General features: G+C 46.1%; 2 protein-coding genes and 1 long non-coding RNA gene across 4 annotated transcripts in view; all 3 read left to right on the plus strand.

The window, feature by feature from the left end:
• The first annotated feature begins 3,185 nt into the window (after positions 1-3,185).
• Positions 3,186-9,740, plus strand: LOC119365244. The gene is made up of 8 exons (XM_037630856.1): positions 3,186-3,198; positions 3,764-3,852; positions 3,987-4,172; positions 4,366-4,544; positions 4,776-4,815; positions 4,890-4,939; positions 5,565-5,657; positions 6,120-9,740. Exons 3-8 carry the CDS (start codon positions 4,152-4,154, stop codon positions 6,217-6,219), a joined length of 483 nt encoding a protein of 160 aa, XP_037486753.1. The 5' UTR covers positions 3,186-3,198; positions 3,764-3,852; positions 3,987-4,151; the 3' UTR covers positions 6,220-9,740.
• An 858-nt stretch (positions 9,741-10,598) lies between these two features.
• On the plus strand, positions 10,599-12,842 carry LOC119368138 (subtilisin-like protease 1). The gene is made up of 2 exons (XM_037633473.1): positions 10,599-11,498; positions 11,616-12,842. The coding sequence occupies exons 1-2, from the start codon at positions 10,599-10,601 to the stop codon at positions 12,840-12,842; spliced, it is 2,127 nt and encodes a 708-aa protein (XP_037489370.1).
• Positions 12,843-14,948: 2,106 nt separating this feature from the next.
• Positions 14,949-16,250, plus strand: part of LOC119365245 — a 3,186-nt gene continuing 1,884 nt past the window's right edge. For both annotated transcript variants that reach the window (XR_005175406.1, XR_005175407.1), the window contains exon 1: positions 14,949-15,483. This is a non-coding gene — a long non-coding RNA (uncharacterized LOC119365245). The remainder of the gene's footprint in view (positions 15,484-16,250) is intronic.

Below are 16,250 nucleotides of genomic sequence, written 5' to 3' on the forward strand. Positions count from 1 at the left end.
TTGGTTGCAAGTCCACCCTCGAGTCGCAACTGAACCCGATTTTTTTGTTCCATATGCAAGTTCACCGTCAACTCGCAAATGGGCTCAAATCGGGCCCGACCCATTTTTTGTTTAGTTACAAAGTCACGCTCAACTTGCAACTAGGAAACCCCCCTTTTCTTGTCCTAGTTGAAAGTCCACCCTCAACATTCAACTGGGCCTGACCTTTTTTGCTAAGTTGCAAGCCCACCATCCACTCTCGGCTTAATGGTGAACAATTTTAAATGCACAATGAACATTTTCTAAATCCCTGGCAGCCATTAAATTCACAAGTTTTTTTTAGTTTGACATACATTAATATTTGTAAGTTTCACAAAATTCTTTCAAATTTGCAAACATTTTATATTTCATGAACTTTTTAAAAATTTATGAATATTTTTCTAATCAATGAACATTTTTTAGTAGCACAAAATATGCTTTTAGTCGTGCACATAACATATGGCGTTTGGTGTACTTTTCTATTGGACATCAGTTTGTAATCTGCTATCAAAATCTAAATAAAACAACATACTCCCTCCGTCCCAAAATAAGTGTCTAGAGCTTAGTACAAATTTGTACTAGAGCTAATACAAAGTTGAGACACTTATTTTGGGACGAAGGGAGTATAACTTATTCTTTTGAGACAAAAACAACATACAACTGAGAAGAAGAAACAACGTACAACTATAAGAAAACAATATGACCCATGGCACTCATACGTTCGTGGTCGCTACTCACCTAGACGGAGGCCAGGGAGCATTTGGTTACTGGGTCTTTCCGCTGGGAGATGGTAGCTCGGGATATCTTCAACCGGTTTGGATGGCGGTCATGTAATAGGATAGACATTTAGTATCTCTATCTAGTTTTTGCCGGCCGGTTGTGGCGTCCTTTCTTGGCTAGTTGGTGTTTCTAGCCCTTTTTGGCTCTGTGTGAGCTTTCTGTGTTTTTTTATTACTTTTGGAGACATTTGGAACCATGTTGGCACTACTTTATTTGGTTAATAAGATGGCCGTATGCATCTCTCTGATGCAGAGGCCGGGGAATCTCCCCTTTTCCAAAAAAAAGAAAAAAAGAAAACAATATGACTAGTAGGGAGCTGGGCGAGAAGGACCATAGTAAGAACGTGAACAAAGGCCCGCCCAATTTGGTGAAAAGGTAAAAGAAAAAGGACCCCGGTAACACCTGAATGTTTCGGACTTGATCATGGCAGATCAAACATTTTTATTGCAGTTTTAGTGAAGCAAGGATCACAACTTTAGTTAGTAAGCATAACAAATCCACGTATGATGTATTTTTTTGCCAAAAAATTGTCATGCGTGTCAATAAATTTGGGGGACTGCTACGCGTCCGTCGGCGGATCTTTTAGAAAGATCCGCCGGCTCACGAGCCGTTGGATTTGAAACAATCGGTCAGCCAAACGTCTTTATCTACTTCGCAACACATGACTTATTGCGGAAACATTTGTAACAAGGTTATGTTGCTTTTTTTCTTTGCAATAAGGGGCTAGTTGCAGAATTCCTTTTTGAAACAATGGATCAATTGCAAAAAGTTGGCACAAAGGGTTAGCTCCTTACCGTTGATTAAGAGTCCATCCGACAGACATATAGACGGCGGACGCTCACACAAATTCGATCTGTTCAAGGAAATCTTTCTCGGGACTGCTACGCGTTCGCCGGCTGATGTTTCTAAAAGATCCGTCGGCTCACGAGCCGTTATATTTGATACAATCGGTCAGCCAAACATCTTTCTCTACTTCGCGACAAAGGACTTGTTGCGGAAACATTTGTAACAAGTGTTATGTTGCATTTTTTTTCTTTGCAACATAGGTTGTAGTGTGAGTTTTTTTTGCAACATGGGTTGTGTTGCAGAAAGAAATGTGCTCTCTAGTGTGAGCCGCAACAGTATCGTGAGTCATTGTATTTGATCCAATCCATCTGCCAAACGTCTTTCTCTACTTTGCAGCAAAGGTCTTTGCGCGGAAAACATTTGCAACATGAGTTATGTTGCGTTTTTTCTATGAAACATAGATTGTATTGCGGGATTTTTTTTTTTTTGCAACATGGGTGTTGCAGAAAATATTGCCCTCCCTAGTGCGAGCCGCAACAGTATCTAGTCGTTGGCCGGTTTGCAACAAGGGGCTAGTTGCAGAATCCCTTTCTGAAACAATGGACCGGTAGCAGAAAGTGGGCACGGTGGGGTTAGCTCCTCACCGTTGATTAAAATTCCATCCGGCAGACATATAAATGGCGGACGATCACACAAAATCGATCGGTTGAAGGGAATATTTTCCAATAAATTTGTCATCCTCATGTCACTTAAATTGCCATAAAAAATATATGATTTGCCATGATCAAATCCCAAACGTTTAGAATTAATCATTTCTAGAGAAAAAACACAAAAACAATGGACATGGGACAACCATACAAGCGAAAGGTTGCTGGGAGGAGGAAAACGAAATCAAAAATAAGGATCACATCATTTTAGATGTCACGTAACTATGTCATATCTTTATTTCTAATGGAGCAGTTGGTAAATAGTCCGTGCGATTTATTTTTGCTGGTTTATTTTCGTCATCCTCCCACCTTCATTTTTTTTCGTCATCCTCCCACGCATGTTAACTCGCTATCCTCCTGCGAAAAAAATTGGTGCCAAAAAAAACCATCGGATCGAGCCCACAGCAGATCGTTCTCCGCCCCCAACCTGCCCTCCGCACGCCCGATCCACCCCGTCGCCCCCTCGGCGGCCGATCCATCCCTGTGCCTCGGCCGATCCAATCCTTCGCCCTCTCGTGCGCTAGGGTTCCTTGAGTCGCCGCCGCACCGGAGCTCCTCGCCCAGCCCCACCTCCTGCCGCTCCACCCACTGCTTCTCCCTCCGCTCGCTGCACTTGCCCTCTCCGCCGCGCCCGCCTTCCCCGATGGTCGCCCCCTTCCCCGTCGATCCCGGAGAATCGGCGCCTTGAGGTTGGGGAACTCGGCGGCCATGATCTGAAGGACGTAGGGAAGCCGCCCCCCCTCGCCGGATACAACCTAGGTTATTGAGGTGCTACGGGGCTAGAAGCTCAACCAACGATAGCAGGACGTCCGACCGATCTGGGCCAGCGTGGAAGGAGAACTCAGCGGCGGCTCGTCCAGCTGTTCTGGGATATTTTGGTGAACTCTCCATAATGCTGCGCGTATAGGTGTGTACTATCCTGACCGCTCACTCCCCTGGGATCCGATAATAAGTTCACATAGAGTTCGGCCGGCGGTGGCAGCGCCGCCAATAGTCGTGCGATTAAGGCTGCACAATCAGCAGATTAGAAGACTGATTTAGCGCTAGGATCCATCGCCATTGGAGGGACTTGACTTCTTTTCATTCCTTGCGAGAACGGTTCTTGCCATGAACGACGGGGCTCTCTCTGTGGCCCTGGTCTAAAAGCTAAAATAGTGAACAAGATGTGTCTTGCCGTTTGCAGTATTGGGTACGTATCTTTTGCACTTGCTCCCTAAAGAAACAATCAGATAGATTAACTACAACCCAAAAGCAGCAGCCTGTTACTATTTTATATCATCTATTGATGATTTGTTTTTTCAGAATTGCATTGGCAAGTGATGAAAAGGTGTAATGTTCACGGATTTTTGTTGGGTGATCTGTTGGTCCGGTTTAATTTTAGCAGGCATCTGGGTATTGTTTATGAATTGATGGCGCACCTTGCTTAAATCCTACTAACAATCTTCTCAACACGTGTCATTGCTTTTTGTTAGATGCATTTAACACATTTAGGAAGGACGTTTCAAGGGCCTCTTTCTCGATCTGGAGCCCACTGTTAGTAGATTATGGCAGGCTGCTCAAAGTCAGTTTCCTCTTCTATCTTTCATCATTGCCTCATAGGTACTATTATGATTGTTGCATTTCAAAATTTTTGCAGATATGTCATGTTGTTGAAACTTTTTTGTATTTGCAATGATATTGGTGTTGGACCATTAGAGTATATATGCCCCGTTGAACGTGGGGGGGTTGGCGAAGGGCGTGTCTGCGGCCGACCTGGAGGTCGTGTTCGGCTCCATCGGCTGCGTCGCCGGCGTTGAGTTCGTGCGCACCAGCGGCTGTAGCTTCGCCTATATCGACTTCCACTGCCTCTCCCACGAGGTCATGACCAAGTTGTTCTCCACCGTAAGCATCCACCACCCCATCAACAATCTCCTTGTAACTATGTTTCTACACTTCGGCAGCAATTAATAGTAGCAGATTAGGGTTTTGTTGATTCTCCACATAACCGTGTGCATTCTGTGGGTTGAATGGAGAATTTTGTGTTTGAGGTGAGTAGAGCTTTTACCAACTTAATAACAGAGGATGGTGCATGCAGCTGCTATGGGTTCTCATGGTTCCCCTGTCTCGGTTTATTGGAATGGCGATTCGAGAAGGAACATCATCTTGTGGATGGACCATAGGGCTCTTGACCAAGCCGAGCGAATTAATTCTCACAATTCACCGATATTGCAATTTAATGGTGGGAGTGTCTCCCCAGAAATGCAAGCTCCAAAGGTAACCGCTTTTTTCTCCATGCATATGATTCTCGTAAATTCCTGATTCATTATTTGTAAAAACCACTAATGATGTTGTTGGGCATCTGAACCATTGTGTTGATTGCCATCTTGTGAGTTATCACTTCACAATCCTAGAGGTTTGGCTTGAAAATCTCAGAATGTCAGAATTCCAGCATTTCAAAAGCTGAACAACACACTGTTCCTAAAAAGATGTTTCGTTTGCTTGCAGGATATGGATAAATAGTTTTGAATTATTTTGTAGTGAGAAGGTCGGTATACAAGGTTTGTTGTGTATTTTACAGTTATCTCCATTGATGGTATCGTATTAACTTACCTTTTATAGGTTTTATGGGTAAAGGTAAATCTGCAAAAATCTTGGTCTATGGTATATAGGTGAGTTTCAAATCACAACCTCTCTAAGCCTGTAATAAGCTATGAGTTGAATTTCTATCAAGTTTTGCTTTCATTGTTTTTTTCTAGGGCAACTGGTGACCAACTGGTGATTAGTCTGGCTTTAATTCATTAAAACGTGGTTTACCCCTGTTTTATTTGGGGACTAATTCATGAGCTCACGATTAGCCCATGAGTGACCCCTGGTGTTCACCTAGAACATGTGAATAGCTGACCAAGTATTTTTAGGGCATCTGAGTATGCTGATATATGTTGTTCGAACTCAAAATTGTCCAGAGTTTTATCCTGGTTTTCACCCAAGGTTTTAACTTTCATTCGATCAACATTTTAAATGTATTGTATACTTCATCTTTTATCTGCTCTTATGACGAAGAAGTTCCTTGCTTCCCTGTTAAATATTATATAAATGCATGTGAACTATAGGGAGTTATTTTCTAACATTCGTACTAGAATAAACTATTTTCAGTTTTCAGGTTATGCCTTTCTTGCAATGATTGCATCTGTGAAGTTGATGCTTAATTACTTCCTACATTTAGAAGATTGTAACTTTTGCTATACACACATGCATGGTGAGATGAAGCGTTGATGAGTGATATGCATTTTGCAGATCAGGTTATATTTCCTTGGTAGCATGGCAGCAGCACCCAATCAGACCACAACCTCGGCGGGTGTGCTCTGCAATCTTGGCCACCGTCGGCAGGTACGACCTCCGCCGCCACTGAAAGCTACCCCTCCTCATCACCATCAACGCCGGTGAGCTCTCCCTCTGCTCTCGCCGCTACCCAGTTCCATCCACTATCTTCCACAATATTGTTGCGACTTTGTAATGACTAGCCCAATTTTCTTTAATGCTGTTATGTATTTTTGTGAGTCGATGATTTTCTTTCAAATCTACAAATGGACACGTTTGTCTAACCATTATGTAAAAGGCTGGAATCCATAATATGTGAAATTCCGACACAGTTGCATGAAAAAGTGAGTATTGAGTAGGGATGTAATTCTCGCCGATTCAAATATCAGAATGTGTTCCAGAGACATAACAAAACCATCCTGAATCTTACGTTTTTAGCATGCTGAGATCTGCGCTACCGTATATACTTCTAAATTACATGGTAGAGATTTTGAATATCGGCACCTGATCTTTTATCTTATAATATATCAGATGTTCCTGGTCAGCATCAAGGAATTGTTTTGAGACTTGTATCCATTTTTCCCTGGTAAAATCGATGACCGTCCGTGTTGGTGACCTATTGATCTTTTAATTTCTATATTCGCAAAAAAAAGATCTTCTAATTTATAAAGATGTCTCTGACTTGTTCACATGCCAATAAATATAAGCTGCATCAAGTGAGCTTTCCTGTCAATAAGTAGCGACACTTGTAGAGGCGACTTGGATCAGGGAGCATATGGAGCGACACTTGCAGAGGCGATGTCAGCGGCTGTCGAGTGCTGACCCGCCCGTTGGCTACCTCTGAGAGTGGCACATGGTACTGAATCAACGCCAATTCCCTCGCCATGCCCCTTCCCTGGTAATGACCCAGGCTCCACTCATCTCTGCTCCACTAGATGCACTTTCCTCCCTTAGGCTTTCATTTTTTTAGAGCTGCACTTTCTCCGCCTCGTTAAGCAAGTGATATACAAAGTGGAGCAAGAATTAACACCATGGAAGAGGAGGAATACAACGTTTTGTGGTACGTGACATATCCGATGAAATGTAGTGCAGCCAGGTACTACGTATTTTAAATTTTGCATGAGGGCCGCCGCCCACATACCACGTCCCCGATCCTCGCGAGAGGTATCACTCCTATCCCCTCGCCGTCTCACCTTCCTCCTGCGCATTACTTTTTTTTGGCTCACTTGCAGTTGTTTTGGTTCATCATTGGTCTAAAAAAAGTACTACATTGTTACTGATGAGAAAACTTCTGTGATATTGTGAGGCGAAGTATTTAACTAGTAAGTGTCTGATGCCCTGATGTCTTACTTTAAGTCCATGTTACACGCAGTAGTAGGACTTCATAATAGGATGGGAGCAACCTGCATCTTTGGAATGTACTGAACTAATTTGATGAAAAATAACTACGTACTTTTGAACTGAATACGCTACAGCAACTGTCGTCAGCATTGACTACGCCACTGTCAAATGCATGTTTGTTTATTCATAATGATTTCTTAATCCCTTTAGTTAGAAGAATCAAAAGCAGTTAAGCACCTAAGCTCGTAATTCTGCATTTTTCATTGTAGTCCCTTTTTTATCAGATTGCGCAATGTCAATGGTCTCTGTACTCTGAAGAGTCAAGAGTACATTGTTACTAACTAACAAGGCTCTGTTATGCACTTATGCTTCGAGGCGAAGAAGTATTTACCTATTGAGTTGTTGATCATTTATTTTGACTTAGACTCTACATGCAACCATTTCATACCATTTAGCTGCATTAACTTGGGCATAATATAGCATCTTCCGTTCAATTTTCTTTTCCTGTTTTTTGCGAGCTTTAAAACCTTGAGATACTCATCGGTGCATATCTGAAAATTCAGGTACTACACAAAGTGGAATTTGCGCCGGTGTCAAGAGAACAAGTACAGGTTCCTCATGTCATGCCTATAAGTTTCACTCCGAATAATAAAGTGTCCTCAAGGGTCGTACTAAAAAAAGAACTACATCAGCAAGTTGATTCAATAATCCATCCTCTGTTTTGCCCCTCGTTGGTTAGTTATTCAGTTATGGGCCGGGGTGGGAGTGGGAGTATTGATGGCTGTTTGTTCTTCACAAAGTTTTGGGTGAAAGAGCAAATTGGCAGCAATTAGTGAGATCCTACTGGTGGTGGTTTGCGAGTACACGTGAATAGGAAATCAGATGAGATCAAATCTCATGATTCCATCTCGTCCCGGTCCTCGGCGGACGGGGTGTCAGGGTGAGTTGTTCGTTTGTTCGGCCCTCATTTCGTGGTGTTCATGAAATGTGCAACACATGTACCATGAAGGGGGTTATTTAGTTTCATTTTCTCGAAATATACCATACTCTCTCCATATCAAAATATATTCTAAAATATAAGGCATTTTTTATTGTTCATAAATCTCTCATAGAATATTTAGTCCATGGTTACAAATCATAATATACGAAAGTGAGTTTGAATATGGATATAAGAGTGTCTATTTTATGTACTTTAAATTATGCTTTATTTGACTAATTATAGGTCAAAGATTATTAACAGCGACTAACACAAATACTGGCATTGCACTACGTGCATATCAACATTTAAAAAATATTAAGTGATAATGTACATTATTATGATTCTTAACAGAGGAATGAGTGTGAAGCTCAAGACCCCATTTAATGGAGCCGTCTATGATGCATGCGATGAGGTCTTATTATTGATGATGCCATGTACTACATTTTGTTTGCATAATCCATCACCTAGCATGTATTTGTTATAACCGAGCACCGCAACGAATCTGTTATTTACCTTAGGAGGGTAAGAAAAAACACAATCAATGATATTATACATAATTCTAGACATTGTTTTAGAGTATGTTCTGAAGTATATTTTTCTTTCAGTAAATGTTGGAAATGTCTATGTACTTTTTTCTCCCAATATGTTATGGTCATCTTCCTGCTATGCATATGAATTTCATGGCCAACTTAGCAGCTGGTGGTTGGTGATCCTTTCTACTTCCTCGCCGGCTCGATAAATCTCCCGGTTTCCTTCTCCTACCACTCTTCCTCCCTTGTGCTCTGTAACTTGGCCATTGATGTGGATGTTAGTAATTAGATGGTGATATTTGTTTTATAGAAATACTTATTTTTTTGCGGGTGTTTAGAAATACTTGTTAGTTGCACAGATGGATCCTGCAAGGAATAATTTTACAATGGAAATGCATATCTATTGAATTGATGACTAAACAAGTTTGCGGGCACATCTATGAAAATACAGGCAAATACAGACATAGATTTAAGGGTTCTCATTCATTTAAATCTTAATGTTGAGAGAAGCCGATCTCTGGATATGAGTATTTTCTTCCCTGTTTGTGTGATTGTTTAATTGAATGGATAACTGTGTCTCCTGAATATTGTTCCATGTAATTGTTTTAAATCTACCGAATTAGTTATCTAAATCAGTTGATATTTTGCAAAGCTTCAAGCTTTAGTTTTTGCACTTCATGACATCAATTGTTTGTGCAGATTCAAGATTTATTTCTGTACATAGCAGTGATTAGTGGATTACTGTCACACGCTCCTGTTGTCATCCATGTCTCCTCAGGTGCCTTAGGTTTGTGATGCGAAAGTTGTCTTACATATGTAAATTGTTCTGTTTTTCTTTCGCCAAAACATTAATAAGCCCACGATACATTTTGCTTCTTTTTTATCTGATGTCCATTTGTAGACTAAGTGCTTTATTTATGATAGTGAATTTCTGGCGTACATGTGAATATCTCATGTATATACAATCAGTACACTCATGACTCTATGAGGACAGTTTTCAGCAAGCGGTGCTCCCCGAATGTTGCGTTGAACTACGTCGTTGCGTGGCTTGCAACCTTCTCCTATGAAGCCCGTATGCAAAATTGAAACTGTCATGTCCTAGGTGTTGTGCTCGACTATTCATTGTTGATCTTCATGAGGTCTTTTCCTCTAAAAAAAATGATGTATTCAATTTTTTTTCCATTGCATTATGTGTTTTAGAGTTTTCTACTGACACCAGGTTCATGGCATTGTAAAAGAAGTATTGATTCAAGATAAACCGAACCTTTTCTATTTACAATCAACTTATTATTGAAGGTTGCATCGATGATGTTATTATTGCTAAAATTAAGATGTGCATTACAAGTCTAAGCCATTGTCAAGCTTTGTGTACCTTGTACTCCCTCCGTCCGAAAATACTTGTCATCAACATGGATAAAAGGAGATGTATCTAGAACTACAATACGTCTAGATGCATCCCCTTTTATCCATTTTGATGACAAGTATTTCCGGACGAAGGGAGTACTATTTACTCATGAACGGTATATATCCGGTCATAATTCTTTGGTGGCGAGCGATACGGCTGGCTAAAGACACGAAGATTGCTGAGAAGGAAAGAAGTGGAATAGAGTTTCTATTTGTTGATGTATGATGGAGAACAGATGCCACCATGCTTATAATATTTATTGTTATTATTCTATGGCAATGCACAAGCATTCGACATGTGCCCGTAGCAACGCACAACATTCTATTAGTCTAGATGAGTTTTAGACACATCCAACAGATTAGTACAAAGTCACCCGCAAAAAAGAACAAAACAGAAAACAACAAAGTGTCGTGTTTCCAATCAAAATTTTGAGCATGTTAATTATAGTTTACTCGATGCTTCTCAGTGGATATGCTTGGTCTCGATCGAAGGTAAACGTCAAGGGAGGCTGCCAGCCTGCAGCCCCACTACTCCCGTACGTACGTCCGCTACACCCGATTCGCATGCAAAACAATCGACGCCCATTGTTCGTATCGCCCCAATTCGTTGGTTAACCGGGCATCGCATTCACAAAGCTGGAGCAACTACTGCCCGTCAGAAAAAAGCTGGAGCAACTACTGGGCACGGTGACTGGAGCCTAGCACGTAGGATAGTACATATGCTCCCACACGAACAACATCTCAAGCAAGAAAGCAATGGAAGCCACAAGGCTATCCTTGCTCTCTCTTCTTCCGTTCCTTCTCCTCGCGATCGCTGCCGTGGCAACCGGTGGCGAGCTCAGCACGTTCATCGTCCACGTGCAAGCAGAGGAGAACCGCGTGTTTGTCACCGCGGACGACCGGAAGGCGTGGTACCACTCATTCCTCCCCGACCATGGCCGGCTCGTGCACGCGTACCACCACGTCGCGAGCGGGTTCGCGGCCCGGCTGACGCGGCGGGAGCTCGAGGAGTTGTCCGCCATGCCCGGGTTCCTCAGCGCGACCCGTGCCCGGACCTACACGACGCTGACGACCCACACGCCCGAGTTCCTGGGGCTGAACGTGGAGCAGGGGCGGCGGAACTACACGTCGGAGTTCGGCGCCGGGGTCATCGTCGGCCTGATCGACACCGGCATCTTCCCGGACCACCCGTCCTTCAGCGACGAGGGCATGGCGCCGCCGCCGGCCAAGTGGAAGGGGCGCTGCGACTTCAGCGGCACCTCGTGCAACAATAAGCTCATCGGGGCGCGCAACTTCGTCGCCTCCTTCAACGGCCCGAACGGCACCTCCGCGCGGGTGCCGCCGGTCGATGAGTTTGGGCACGGCACCCACACCGCAAGCACCGCCGCTGGAGCAGTCGTGCCGGGCGCAAACGTGCTCGGCAACGCATGGGGCACCGCCGCCGGGATGGCGGTCCGTGCGCACATCGCCATGTACAAGGTGTGCTACGGAAAAGTCGTAGTAGGGTGCGAGGATGCCGACATACTGGCTGGGATTGACGCCGCCGTGGGCGACGGCTGCGACGTCCTCTCCATGTCTCTCGGCGGGCCGTCGGTGCCCTTTCACCTAGACCCTATGGCCATCGGGACGTTCGGCGCCATCGAGAAGGGCATTTTTGTGAGCATGGCTGCTGGCAACTCCGGCCCGGAAGAGAGCACTCTACAAAACGAGGCTCCGTGGATGCTCACTGTCGCCGCGAGTACCATGGACCGCTCGATTCGTTCGACGGTGCAGCTGGGGAACGGCGCGTATTTCCTCGGTGAGTCACTCTACCAGCCAGATGCAGGTTTCTACCCGTTGGTGTCCGCGGGCGCGAGCGGGAAACCATTCGCCGAGCTCTGCGGAAACGGCAGTCTAGACGGCTTCGATGTCAGGGGCAAGATAGTGCTGTGTGAGCTCACGCGAAACATCACGGTGCTCAACCAAGGTGAAGTGGTGGAGAGTGCCGGCGGCGTCGCCATGATCTTGGCGAGCCCGTTTTTCCGAGGGTACGACAAGTTAGCCCAGGCGAACATCCTCCCGGCGTCGAGCGTCGACTACCTCGCGGGCGCAGCCATCAAATCCTACCTCAGCTCCACGCCGAACCCGGTGGCGCGTATGGGCTTCATAGGTACATTACTCGGCACGTCACCTGCTCCGTCGATCGTGTTCTTCTCCTCTCGCGGGCCTAGCCGCCAGGGCACTGGCGTTCTGAAGCCCGACATCACGGGCCCCGGAGTGAACGTGCTCGCGGCATGGCCGTTTCAGGTCGGCCCACCGTGGGCGCCGGTTCTCCCTGGGCCGACCTTCAACATCATCTCCGGCACGTCCATGTCGACACCGCACCTCGCTGGCATCGCCGCTTTGATCAAGAGCAAGCACCTGGACTGGTCACCGGCGGCGATCAAGTCGGCCATGATGACGACGGCCGACATCACCGACCGCTCCAGCATTCCCATACTCAACGAGCAGCACGTGACGGCCAACCTCTTCGCCACCGGGGCCGGACACGTCAACCCAATGAAGGCCGCTGACCCTGGCCTAGTCTATGACATTACTCCCGAGGATTACATCGGCTACCTCTGTGGCATGTACACGAGCCAGCAGGTCTCGGTGGCCGCGCGCCGGCGGATCGATTGCTTAACCACCGTCGTGATCAGCGGCCGCCTGCTGAATTACCCGTCGATCTCGGTCGCTTTCCCGGCGTCCTGGAATTCGACGGCCCCGGTGGTCGTGGGGCGCAAGGTGAAGAACGTCGGGGAGGTGCCTTCGGTGTACTACGTGGCGATCGACATGCCGAGTAGCGCCGTAAGCGTGGACGTATACCCGAGGGAGCTGGAGTTCATCGAAGCAAACCAGGAGATGATCTTTTCGGTATATGTGTGGCCGAGGCAGAGTGGTGCAAGGGTGGTGCAAGGTGCTCTACGGTGGGTATCCGAGAAGCACACTGTGCGGAGCCCAATCTCCGTCACCTTTGCTTGATCACGGACTTGATTTCTCACATGATAGGTCGACATGGCTCAAGCAATAATCCTAGACGCACGGATTATTACGGAGCTGTTACGGGGTTTTCTCTCTAACTAATCTATCTCCCTCCTGATTTTCAGGCGGGGTGGGGCCCATCCTCCTCCCTCCTCCAATCTCAAGCTCCCACGTTTGCTAGTCCGTGAATCCCGTAATTCTTCTCTCTGTGAGTCTAGCATTGCCGTGGCTCAAGTACGTTTATGTCTTTCGCACAACTTGCTCATTGTTAGTTTGTCTCGACTTAATTTTCAATAAATCAATTGCCTTAGAAGGGTGACTTTTTTCTTGAAAAAGGAGGATAACCCCGGACATCTACATAGTGACGCACACATTCATGTTTGAAGGGTTGGATGCGCTTTGCTGCGCCGTCGGTCTTGCTGGGTTTTCATAATTTTTTCACTCCCTCTATTTCAAAATATAAGATATATTGCTTTTTTTTAGAAAAGTCCAAACTCTTTAAGTTTGAACAAATTTAAGAGAAACATATCAATATACATAATATCAAATCGATATCATTAGATTCATCACGAAATGAATTTTCATGTTTTATTCATTTAGTATTGTGGATATCGATATACTTATGCTCTGAACTTGGTCAGAGTTAAAGAAATATGTCTTTTCAGAAAACTAATACACCTTAAATTTTAAAATTGAGGGAATATTTGGTTTGGCGGCTGAGGGAGATAATGGAGTGTATTTTATTTTTATTTATAATGCCGTGTTTTGGTGGGTCTTTCATGGTATGATTCTGTGTTATCTATTAATCAACTCATACTTATGTGTGGAAATTTTCCGCGTCAATGGTTGCATTTAAAACAAAACAGAAGCTAGCCCACTCGCATAGACAGGGCTCCCCCGATCACTTCCTTCGATGGCCGTTCGATCGTGGTCAGCGTGGTCTTTTTTTCGTTCCTGCTCGTTGGATCTTCGGTGCGGATTGACTTGTGCATTTTCATCGTGTGGTAGATCCTGGCCGGGGAATGACGTGTGGGCCTCACGTTGGATTGGATTGGCTGGGTGCCAGTTTTTCGGGTGCGGCCGACCGCATGGCGTGCGCACGCGCGTCGAAACCCTAGCCGCCAGGGGCGGAGACAGGGGGTTGCGAGCAGGGGCTAGACACCCCCCAACCGATCGCACCCCCCAACAACTTTAAGCGAGCAGTATGGTACTATCTACGTACGCACTGTTGCTGTGCTAATGGCCGGGAGTAATAATTAACTTAATTAGCCCAAGATTGATCAACAACGCACATAACTAAAAGCCCAGCACATGTGACATCGTGGCTTTGCCTTGTGCTGTTTGTTTTGCCCTGCCATCAATCAGAATCATCAGATCGGCATCCGATCAGATCGACCGTGTATCTGCGTCTCGCTGCTATATGGGAGTCTAAGTCAAGTGCGCTTCCCGTGGCCACTTGCCGCCGTTCGCCTCGCCGCCGTCCACAATCACATACGAGCACACGGAGGGACGCCAAGAGATTGGAGACCTGCTGTGAGCATCTATGTATTCCAATCTGTCCACTTAGTAGTCCTGCAACGGCGGCCTCTTTTTGCCGCCGGCGGCGTTCCGCACGCAGATGGCGCCGTTAAGCGAACTCCCTGGCTATCGTTTCTTAAGGTATATACATACAGCTAATCTACTCTTTGATGCACCAATTTTAAATAACCTAATTCATAAGAATAGTTAATTACTACATTTATTGAGATGAGATATAGATCTAATTTATCTGTTCTTCCATTTAGCTATACAATATTATCTAGTTTAACCTTGAGAGGAATTAAGAACAATGCAGATTATACTCTCTCCACACTTATATGGGACTGAGGGAGTAACTTTTATAATCTTATAGATAAATGTGTGCATAGCTAAATTTAAACAATAAGTCTGACAACATTTATTTATTTATTTTTTTGCAAATACACAACATTTATTGTTGCGACTTGTATAACTAAGACAAATTGTACATGTGATGTTATTCAAAAACGTATGTTCGTGAGTGTGAGACTTGATCCTTGCTTCTTCGCCACCCCTATATCCAAATCCTTGCTCCGCCCCTGCTAGCCGCCAACCCTTTTCGTGCCCACTCCGCCTCGTTCTCCTCCCCACTCGCTCTTATCCTCCCCCATGCTGCCGCCCCCTTCCCCCCTGCTCGCCTCTGCCGCCTCCTCTCCTTCCCGCACCTCCGGCCTACCCCCCTCCTCCCTCCTCCTCCATCCTCTCTCATTCGTCATCACGGCAGACCATCTCCCGTCACTTAGGCCCCATGCCGGCGGCCGGGTCGGGGTGGAGGCGCAGCAGGGGTTGGTGGAGCGGCGGATGTGGGCGGGCTCCCGTCGCTGCTCCATGACGGCGGCCAGTTCAATGGGTAGGGGTAGAAAGCCATGGAGAACTTGGGAGAGGAGGAAGGCGACGGTCCAGCCCGCGGCGTTGGGCAGAGAGAGATGGGGACGGCGGCGCTGGGAAAAGAGAGATGTCGGCGAAGGTGGCGGTGGCGCTGAGTAGAGAGAGCATGGCGTCGGCGGTAGTTGTTCTCCTCCTCCTCCTCTCCATTCTTCTCCCGGCGTTTCCAGAAGCCTCCTCGTCCAACGCACGCCCCGAGGTGAGCACGACGAATCCCAACCCAGTACTCTTCGAATCCGCGTCCATTCTCGGCCCCTGCTCGCGCGCCTCGCCGATTGCCCCGAGGTTCCGACGCCCCCGCCATGGATTTTCCCTCGCGCTGTTCTCCCTGGCTCGTGTCGGGGGTGCGATTCGTGTTCGTTCTGGGAGGGGCGGCGCGCCCGTCCGATCCGTCGCAGTGGGGTGCCGTGGCGGCGCTCTTGGGCGGGTTCTGGGGAGGTGTCTTCGTGATTTGTCGTGGGTTAGTGTTGGCTCCTGCGGTACGGATGGCTGGCTAGGGCTACTCCCAAATTTTCCCGTTCTCGTGGTATTCTCAACGAAAAATAGACGGATTGGGTTGGATTGGAGGCCCTGCCAGTATTAAATTATTTCCAAAGCATGTCGTCGCGTTGATAATCGGATAGTGTATGCATTCTTCATGTCAGGATCAGGCCTGGTATTGTGTTTCTGGATTCCGATTCGTAGATGATTGGTTTGCTATCTTGTGTCGTTACAAGTTTTGCTTGCTTTTAGAAGAAAATGGCGTGCAATTGGGTGTGCAAGATAGCTTAGCACTGGCTAAAATCCCGTAGGTGCTTTTATTGGTAATCAGGACTGCTACATTGGATCCCCGTAACTAAGGAGGGTGTGGGCTATAGGAGCGCGAGGATTGGAAACCTTTTCCTCCATAATCTTGCCGAGGTGCTCCTCAACTCGACAAGGAGAGCAACCTGCATGAGGTTTGCACATTCCCTCACCTCCCTCCAT

Source organism: Triticum dicoccoides, chromosome 2B (genome assembly GCF_002162155.2).
Source record: "Triticum dicoccoides isolate Atlit2015 ecotype Zavitan chromosome 2B, WEW_v2.0, whole genome shotgun sequence".
Taxonomy (NCBI): Eukaryota; Viridiplantae; Streptophyta; class Magnoliopsida; order Poales; family Poaceae; genus Triticum; species Triticum dicoccoides.

Excerpts from the sequence above, each read along its gene's own strand:
- LOC119365244 (XM_037630856.1), top strand. The coding sequence starts at position 4,152 with ATGACCAAGTTGTTCTCCACC. Across the intron at positions 4,940-5,564 it reads TCTTGGTCTATGGTATATAG|ATCAGGTTATATTTCCTTGG; the intron begins GTGAGTTTCAAA and ends TGCATTTTGCAG. Across the intron at positions 5,658-6,119 it reads ATCTTGGCCACCGTCGGCAG|ATGTTCCTGGTCAGCATCAA; the intron begins GTACGACCTCCG and ends ATAATATATCAG.
- LOC119368138 (XM_037633473.1), top strand. The coding sequence starts at position 10,599 with ATGGAAGCCACAAGGCTATCCTTGCTCTCTCTTCTTCCGTTCCTTCTC. Across the intron at positions 11,499-11,615 it reads CCATCGAGAAGGGCATTTTT|CTGGGGAACGGCGCGTATTT; the intron begins GTGAGCATGGCT and ends TCGACGGTGCAG.